The sequence below is a fragment of the Giraffa tippelskirchi genome, chromosome 4 (genome assembly GCF_054371585.1).
Source record: "Giraffa tippelskirchi isolate mGirTip1 chromosome 4, T2T-mGirTip1v1.2.pri, whole genome shotgun sequence".
In the NCBI taxonomy this organism is placed as follows: domain Eukaryota; kingdom Metazoa; phylum Chordata; class Mammalia; order Artiodactyla; family Giraffidae; genus Giraffa; species Giraffa tippelskirchi.
The window spans coordinates 49,329,687-49,339,896 of NC_137278.1; the positions used below are offsets into that span (position 1 = coordinate 49,329,687).

Sequence of the window (10,210 nt, forward strand, 5' to 3'; positions counted from 1 at the left end):
TCTTAGGTACTGCTGCTGCTGCTGCTAAGTCGCTTCAGTCGTGTCCGACTCTGTGAGACCCCATAGACGGCAGCCCCCCCAGGCTCCACCGTCCCTGGGATTCTCCAGGCAAGAACGCTGGAGTGGGTTGCCATTTCCTTCTCCAATGCATGAATTTGAAAAGTGAAAGTGAACTCACTCAGTCGTGTCCGACTCTTAGCGACCCCATGGACTGTAGCCCACCAGGCTCCTCCGTCCATGGGATATTCCAGGCAAGAGTACTGGAGTGGGGTGCCATTGCCTTCTCCGTCTTAGGTACTATGTTATCTTATTTAAAAGAAAGGATGTAGCTGAGTAGGAATTGAAACTTGACTACTCACCTCAGACCACACATTTATAGGGCATTTCAATGAAAGGAAAAAACCCTTGCATTTATTATCTTGTTTTCTTCTTATTGGCAGCTAATTCATTAATTTGATTCAGTAATCTCAATGATATCCACTCCATTATTATTAAAAGTAGAGAGGTTCTACCTCATTACTTGTGTAATAACTTGGTCATGGTGGATAAAACTGGTTATGCTTCACATCTTTTTTCTGTTCATTTCTTGACTTCCATCTCATGGGCGCTGGCAGAAATGATGTCCTGCAGAGGGTGAACCCATACTTCTCATGTCACTTTCAGAAGGAAATAGCATGTGCCAGTCTTGTTTCCTAGTAACAAAAGGTGTGTAGATGACAGCAGTTCAGGAAAGAAACTCACATTTAATTGTACAGCAAGAGACAAAGCTGTCTTTTTAGATCAACTGTAAGTTCTGATCTTGAAAGGAACTGGGTTCAGGCTAATAAAAAACTTTCAGGTTACAATCAGCTGAAAGTATTAAGCACTAGACTAAAAGATCAAGTAATCACCCCAGTATTCCCAAACTTCATTCCTGCCTTGGTATGGACAGTCAGGACTCCAGCCCAAGTGACAGTTCACCTAGTCTATCAGTTCTAATTTTTGACTCTTGTCAGTTCAATTATGCCATATCTGGCCATTAAATGGCATCCATCCAACTCCTTTGCACCAAAATTTTCTTTCCTCTTTTCATAAAATAATATAAAAATCTTGAGTTTGCTATCTAAAGGCTACCTTTATTGACCCTTAGATTCCTTCTCAATTTTTTACATATTTGTACTTCAGCTTCAAGACCATTCTCTAAATGTTATTTCCTTGCATGGTTCAGCTAATGGTCCTGCAGTCTCACCTGACTTATCTTTAATCCCCAGATTAATTCAACTTTTCCACTGTGCTATCTTTACACTGCTTCAGCTGATTGGTGAAAGGGATATTTCCCAACTGTGTTTTATGGACTTTGTTTCTAAAAAGAGGCTTCTATGATTCAGTACATTTATAAATGTACTCCTTACCTAACGATACCTCATTACTGGAGAGTAGCATCTTATATTGATCAGTTAGAGGTATTGAGAAAACTATAGCAAATAAATGATTTTAATTTGGATATGCTCAGAATTTAATAATTCTGGGTGCTGAGTGCATTAACTCAGAGTGTACTCACACATTGATTTTTCACATTAATACCCATTATCTTTTCATGAAATAAATATTAATTAGTTGTTTAGTTGTGGATAGCAGTAACATGATAATAGATTTCCATGGCTATTTTTTTTTTTTTTTTGCAGTGACCATTTCCTGGGAAAGCTTCCAAATATTGACCCTTGTATAAAAATCACCTATTGCCAAAAGAGACATTTCATGAATCTACATAGTAGAGTTAATTTCACTCTTGATGTTTTTTCAAGAAAACTAAAAATATGTTCCCAATGGTACAATAACATGTCTTCTGCCTTTAAGGTCACAAGGTTCCTCAAAGCACCTTTCAAAATTCCCAAAATAGAGAACCTGATCTGAATTGGAGACATAGGGTCTAAGCCATTAGTTTGAGACTGGGAGCTACAAGCAGTGGGGTCAGTCACTTTGTCAACACTGCTTGCCACTGATCGTGTTGTGTTATCATGTTCAGTTGCTAAGTCGTGTTTGATTCTTTGTGACTCCATGGACTGTAGCCTGCCAGGCTCCTCTGTCCATGGGATTTCCCAAGCAAGAATACTGTATTAGGTTGCCATTTCCTTCTCCAGGGGATCTTCCTGACCCAGGGACTGAACCCGTGTCTCCTGCATTAGCAGGCAGATTCTTTACCTCTGAGCCACCTGGGAAACCCACTCTCCACTGACAGGAAGACTCAAACATCTGATGTTTTGGGGTCTGATCTATATATCTATATATTTGTTGTTGACCATTTTTTATTTCTGTTCCCACTTCACTTTATTCCAAAGACTGGTGCTCATTTAGCCCTGTGTTGACCAATACAGTAGCCCCAATCACATATGGCTGTTTAAATTAATTGCTTTTTTTTATTGTAGTGAAGAATACATACAATGAAATTTACCATTTTAAACATTTTTCAATGTACAGTTCTGTGGCACTAAGCATACTGACATTGTTGTGCAACTGTCACCAACATCTATCTCTAGCACTTTTTCATCTTCCCCAACAGAAACTCTGGCCATTGAACTCTTAATTCCTCATTCCCCTCTCCCCTCAGCACCTGGCAACCACCATTCTTCTTTCTGTCACTATGAACTTGACTAAGTATCTCATGTAGTGGAAACAATTAACATTTTTCTCTTTGTGACTGGCTTTCACTTAGCATAATGTTCTCAACCAGTAATCATATACGTATGTGAGAGTTGGACCATAAAGAAGACTGAATGCCAAAGAATTGGTGTTTTTGAACTGTGGTGCTGGAGAAGACTCTTGACAGTCCCTTGGACAGCAAGGAGATCAAACCAGTCAATCCTAAAGGAAATCAAGCCTGAATATTCATTGGAAGGACTGATGCTGAAGCTCCAGTACTTTGGCCACCTGATGTGAAGAGCCCACTCATTGGAAGAGACCCTGATGCTGGGAAAGATTGAGGGCAAGAGAAGAAGGGGGCAACAGAGGATGAGATGAATGGATGGTATCACTGACCCAATGGACATGACTTTGAACAAACTCAGGGAGATGGTGAAGGACAGGGAAGCCTGGCATGCTGCAGTTCATGGGGTCACAAAGAATCCAACACAACTTAGCAACTGAAAACAAAAATGTTCTCGAGGTTCAGCCATGTTATAGCTCATGTCAGACTTTCATTTCTTCTTAAGGCTAAATAATATTTTATTGAATATATATATATTATATTTTGCTTATCCATTCATCAATTTGGGGGCACTTGGGTTATGAATAGTTTTGCTATGAACATGGGTGTACAAATACCTCTTTGAGATCTTGCTTTCAATCCTTTGGGTATTCCACCCAGAACTGGAATTGCTAGATCATAGGGTAGTTCTGTGTTTAATTTTTTGAGGAACCACTGTATGGTTTTACATAGCAGCTGCACCATTTTACACTCCCATCAATGGTATACAAAAGTTGCAACTTCTTCACATCCTTGACAAGACTTCTTATTTTTTGTTTTTGTTTTGTTTTTGTTTATTTTTACAGCAACCATTTTAGTATAAGATGGTATCTCACTGTGATCTTGATTTGTATTTTCCTAATAATCAGTGGTGTTGAGCATCTTTTCATGTACTGATTAGCTCTTGTATATCTTCTTTTAAGAAATGTATATTCAAGCACTTTGTCCATTTGTTTATTTTCTGTGTTCCATTGTTTTCTTTTAAAAAAAAAAAAACAACTTTTATTTTGTATTGGGTATTCCCTGGCAGCTCAGATGGTAAAGAATCCACCTGCAATGCGGGAGACCTGGGTTAAATCACTGGGTTGGGAAGATCCCCTGGAGAAGGAAATGGCTACTCACTCCACTATTCTGGCCTAGAGAATTCCATGGACAGAGGAGGATGGTGGGCTACAGTCCATGGGGTCGTAAAGAGTTGCATAGGACTGAGAGACTTTCACTCACTATAGTCGATTAATCAACAATGTTGTGATAGTTTCAGATGAACAGCCAAAGGACTCAGCCATACATATACATGTATCCATTCTTTCCCAATCTCCCCTCGCATCCAGGCTGCCACATAACATTGAGCAGCGTTCCATATCCAATATTTTGCTATCCAGTAGGTACTTGTTGCTTATCTATTTTAAATATAGCAATGTGTACATGTCCATCCCACGTTCTATTATTTTCTAACTCATAAATCTCTTCTTGTAATATTTTTAAATTTTTTTATTGAAATATAATTGATCAACAATGTTGTGCCAGTCTCTGCTGTACAGCAAAGGGACCCAGTTATACACATATAGATATTTTTAAAAATATTCTTTTCCATTATATTTTATCATATGATATTGAATATAGTGGGCTTCCCAGGTGGCTCAGTGGTAAAGAATCTCCTGCCAGTGCCAGAAGATACAGGAGATGTGGGTTCCAACCCTGGGTCAGGAAGATCCCTTGGAGAAGGAAATAGTAACACACTCCAGTATTCTTGCCTGGAAAATTCCATGGACAGAGGATGGGCTACAGTCCATGGGATCACAAAGATTCAGACACGACTGAGCAGCTGAGCACAACATTGAATATGGTGCCCCATGCTATACAGTAAGAGCTTGTTGGTGTTTATTCCTCCTACATATAATAGTTTGCATCTGCTAATCCTGCCTTCCCAGTCCTTCCCTCCTCCACCCCTCCTCCTTGGCAACCAACAACATTGTGTTTCAGAGTTTCAGACACAGAGTTTCAGTCCTTTTTTTTCCCTTCTTATCATCTTGGGCAGGTCACTTAGCCTCCTCTTTGGATTTCAGCTTTCTCAGCTAGAAAATGAGGAAATATTTGATGATCTCAAAATGTCTACATTGCTCTCTAGCTTCATGAAATACATCCCTATCATCCACTTGTGACTCCAAGAATTGAATTGAGTCCACAATGTGAATTCTAAAGTCTCAAACTTTTTAAATAACAATACAATAGTGAATCTGTAGTCTCTTTTTAATTACAAGAAGACATGCTTCTAATGATGCTTTAGCTGAAATTTAGGAGCCTGAGACTCAGACAGATTCAGTTCAGTTCAGTCGCTCAGTTGTGTCCAACTCTTTGCGACCCCATGAATTGTAGCACTCCAGGCCTCTCTGTCCATCACCAACTCCCGGAGTCTACCCAAACCCATGTTCATCGAGTCGGTGATGCCATCCAACCATCTCATCCTCTGTCGTCCCCTTCTCCTCCTGCCCCCAATCCTACCCAGCATTAGGGTCCAGACAGATTCAAGCCTCTATAAATGTCAGAATCAATCCACTGTTGAAAGTTATCATGAAAGGTTCATAAGTAAGCATTTCTAGAAATCCTTTGAAATTCTTGGAGTAAACAAACACCAAGATTGTCATTAATGAAAAATCAAGTATAATACAGTATACTAATGCATATATATGGAATTTGAAAGATGGTAACGATAACTCTATATGCGAGACAGAATGAGAGACACAGATGCATAGAACAGTCTTATGGACTCTGAGGGAGAAGGTGAGGGTGGGACGTTCTGGGAGAATAGCATTGAAACATGTATATTATCATATGTGAAACAGAACACCATTCCAGGTTCAATGCATGAGACAAATGCTCAGGGCTGGGGCAATGGGATGACCCAGAGGGATGGGATGGGGAGGGAGGTGGGAGGGGGGTTCAGGATGGGGAACACATGTAAACCCATGGCTGATTCACGTCAATGTATGGCAAAAACCACTACAATATTGTAAAGTAATTAGCCCCCAACTAAAATAAATAAATTTATTAAAATAAAATAATAATGCAGCCCTTTGTGAATGAGTTAGTGAAAGTGAAAGTTACTCAGTTGTGTCGGACTCTTTACAACCCCATGGACTATACAGTCCATGGAATTCTCCAGGCCAGAATACTGGAGTTGGTAGCCTTTCCCTTCTCCAGGGGATCTTCCCAATCCAGGGATCAAACCCCGGTCTCCCACACTGCAGAAGGATTTTTTATCAGTTGAGCTGTAAGGGAAGCCCCAAAATACTGGAGTGGGTAGCTTATCCCTTCTCCAGCAGGAATGGGTTAAGATGAAGGCAAAGAGTAACAACAATTATTTTATCAGAGTAAGATTGTAAAAAAAGACTTTCTAAGGTTTGGAAGTTACAGAGAAATAAATAATAATGAGAATACTATTAAATATTGACAGATTCTGCATCTAGAATTTCCTTTAAAAATATAAACCAAAACCAAAAGTTTATTTAGAGATAATTTAAAAAATAATGTGAAAGAATGAGAGCCAAATTGTCACAGAATCTTTAATTCACCCATATTATATAAAATGCACATATAAAATCTATGTATTTAAAAATCTATACAGCAACTGGATAGAAGTCAATGTCTTTTGTGGAAGAGTTATGTTCAGTTCAGTTCAATCGTTTAGTCGTGTCTGACTATTTGCTACCCCATGGACTGCAGGCTTCCCTGTCCATCACCAACTCCTGGAACCTACTCAAACTCATGTCCATTGAGTCAGTGATGCCATCCAACCATCTCATCCTCTGTTGTCCCCTTCTTTTCCCACCTTTAATCGTTCCCAGCATCAGGGTCTTTTCCAATGAGTCAGTTCTTTGCATCAGGTGGCCAAAATATTGGAGTTTCAGCTTCAACATCAGTCCTTCCAATGAACACCCAGGACTGATCTCCTTTAGGATGGACTGATTGGATCTCCTTGCAGTCCAAGGGGCTCTCAAGAGTCTTCTCCAACACCACAGTTCAAAAGTACCAATTCTTCAGTGCTCAGCTTTCTTTATAGTCCAACTCTCACGTCCATACATGACTACTGGAAAAACCATAGCTTTGAGAATATGGACCTTTGTTGGCAAAGGAATGTCTCTGCTTTTTAATATGCTGTCTAGGTTGGTCATAACTTTCCTTCCAAGGAGCAAGCATCTTTTAATTTCATGGCTGCAGTCACCATCTGCAGTGATTTTAGAGCCCCCCAAAATAAAGTCTCTCACTGTTTCCATTGTTTCCTCATCTAATTTGCCATGAAGTGATGGGACCAGATGCCATAATCTTAGTTTTCTGAATGTTGAATTTTAAACCAACTTTTTCACTCTTCTCTTTCACTTTCTAGAGTTAATGTTGCCATAGCAAAATGAAATATCTTAAGTTTTTAATTTCCCTATGTACATGTTTGAGCATTGATGTGAACACAATATATTTTACTTTTAGCTACTAACACTAGAAATTCCAGAAGCAAAATTAAGAGAGAAACAAAATGCCCTTCATTTACATTTATTTTCTAAAGTCATTTTAAGTCTTCCATTTTATAAAATATTATTATGTAACAATGGCAATCACCGCCTACTCTCTATGCAATCTAAATAAATGACTTCTTAGTAGCTCTTCTCTGTATCTCACCACATGTTTAACTATAGGATTATAATTTTGCAGCCCTAAAAAATGCATTGATTTTTACATGTATATAAGGAGACCAGTTGAAATAGGAAATCGCAACTCCAGTATTCTTGCCTGAAAAATGCCACGGGCAGAGGACCCTGGCAGGCTGCAGTCCATGGCGTTGCAAAGAGTTGGACATGACTGAGCAACTGAGCACAAGGAGCCCAGTAACAATGCTAAAAATAGAAGAATAAATGTATTTAGTCTATCATGTTATTTACCTTTCAAGAAAAGTGAAGGTATATCATATGCAACATTTTGTTTAAAAATTTATAATGCAGCATAGTTCACTTTTCCTTTCTAATAAATATTTGAAAGACATGTAATATTAAACAGTTCACCTAATTGAAAACCTTATGTGAAAATATTGGGGCAATGGTTTTTGGCAACATAAAGACATCTACTGTCACACAGTATTCTATGAGTGTTCTTTCATAAGTCAGTCCCAGAAGCATATAAGCCAGCAAGAGAAAGAGCTCAGCAGATTTCTGAAATTGTGGCCAAATAGTCCCCAGTTATGGACAGGAGACAATGGTTTCTCAAAGAGCCAAAGTGGAGTTAAAAATAAAATTAACATAATAATAATGCTGGGCATGGTGTGAAAGACAGTGAATGAGCATTTATTTTGGCTAGACTGATTTAAATTTAGAATTTATCACATGATTTGCATAAGCTTGGGTGAGTTAATCACTTTAGTCTATTTTTTCTCTTCTCTAAAATGGGGATGATGATGCCTGCTTGTTAGGGTTGTTATGAAGATAAATGTATACAACAGCATAGACACATGATAAGCATTTACATGTTAAATTTCCATTGCCCTTGTAGTGATCATCTTTTTTAATGGACCACTGTTCAAAAAATATAGAAATTCATGTAAAGAATAAAATGTGAGCATTCCCATCCAAATAGGGAAAAATATTCCCTGAAAATGAATGTAAATAAAGTGGATTATTTAAATGGAAATTGAAGTGAATCAAGAAAACATTCAAATTTCCTCTAACGTGGTCAGAGCCAAATCAAATACAAAAGCAGAGTCCTGGACAAACAATATGGTAGGCGTGTCTATTTCCTGTCATAAAGTGAATTTCTAATTATGTTGTGCCTGTTGTTTCAGAGGCAAAGGCCCGTTGAAAAATACATCTGATGTCATTAATGCCGCCAAGAAAATTGCCGAAGCAGGTTCTCGAATGGACAAATTAGCCCGCGCTGTGGCTGATCAGGTAATATAAGAGGGAAGAGCAAGCACATGCTGAGTGGGGTCATTAACTCGCTCTTGGGTTCTGTAATGGGTTTTATGCACTCTATTAAGTGCTTCTGAAGAATGAATTGTAGAGAATTGCTACCATTTTACAAACTGACCTCTAACTCTGTCGAGATTGAGTTGATGCCAAAGGTGGGTTCTGTTTTCAAAGTTCCTTTAGAAAGAAGGGTATCCACTTTTTAAGAAACATAACCTTCAAGGAATCATGGATTATCCTGGCTGTCCTCATTCAGAAACTCAGTGACATTGCACAAGTGGGAAGCAAAAGAAACAACTTTATTTCTTGTTATAATTGATCTCGCTATAATGATGCTCTTTATAATTCATTATAACTTATGTCCTGGCATAAATGTGATAAATCCACATAATCAACAACATTCAGATTTCAGCTTTATTTTCATCCGGACTCAAAGTGCATCAGAAATTAACAAAATTCTCAGAGTATCTTTTATGCCTTTAGATTGAATTAAGATTCATGTTAAAATAGTTCTCAATCTCAAGGTTGAATATTTGAGTTTATTTCCACTCTTTTCATTTTATTTTGCTGAACTAGAACTCTAAAATCCTGTTCTAAGTATGTCTTCTTTCAATAATGGGCCATTTCTTATAAGCTTGCTTTAGGCAATAGACTCTTTCAAATAACTGATGCTTATCTCTTTAAACAATGGTGGCTTACAGTTTGAGTCAGTTTCAAAGGAAAATGTCTTAAAATATATATTAAGATTCTGAAATAGAAAACATTATATAAACTGTTATTTACATGGAAAAAACATTATGAACACAACTATACTATGAAACAGATCATCCTCTTTGGGAACACTGAAAGATTTAGGATTTTTTTCCTCCTCTGTGGAGGAGGGCTTCTCTTGTAGCTCAGTTGGTAGAGAATCTGCCTACAATGCAAGAGACTGCCTGTGATGCAGGAGATGTGGGTTCGATCCCTGAGTCAGGAAGATCCCCTGGAGAAGGAAATGGCTACCCACTCCAGAATTTCTGCCTGGGAAATTCCATGGCGGACTACAGTCCATGGGATCACAAAGAGTTGGACATGACTTAACGACTAAACCACAACCACCTCCTCCATAAACGGCTGTGGTCTCCTGTGGTTTTTGAGTTGCTTGCTATAGTTTATCTCCCTCATTTTCTAATATAAGACTGTTCCTCTAAATACTTGCCTTCAACATCCCATATTATAGAATATCTCAAGTCAGTACCAAATTTACTCATCTCCTAAAGTCTGAAAAGAAAAACTCATGATTAAACTATTGGGATTACTTTTAAAATAAGCCAACAGATATATATATATGATAGCAAATCTGGGGGAATGTTTTGCTTACTTTTGAATTTTTGAGAAACATTTAAGGGTAAAAATAATTTACTAAATATTACCAAAATTTGAAAATCTCCTGAAATTTGTAGTGATTAAGGACCAAACCATTATTATATTGCTAATTTCAGGGCACTACTGATTGCCAAGCTTCTTACATTTTGCAGCAAAGGTTGAGTTCCATATGTCA

At 38.1% G+C, this 10,210-nt stretch overlaps 1 protein-coding gene across 17 annotated transcripts in view; it reads left to right on the forward strand.

The window, feature by feature from the left end:
- Positions 1-10,210, forward strand: part of CTNNA2 (catenin alpha 2) — a 1,291,223-nt gene that overhangs the window by 1,237,306 nt on the left and 43,707 nt on the right. For all 17 annotated transcript variants that reach the window (XM_081596598.1, XM_081596599.1, XM_081596600.1 and 14 more), the window contains one exon: positions 8,547-8,652. In XM_081596598.1, the coding sequence (XP_081452724.1) occupies positions 8,547-8,652 (106 nt within the window). The remainder of the gene's footprint in view (positions 1-8,546; positions 8,653-10,210) is intronic.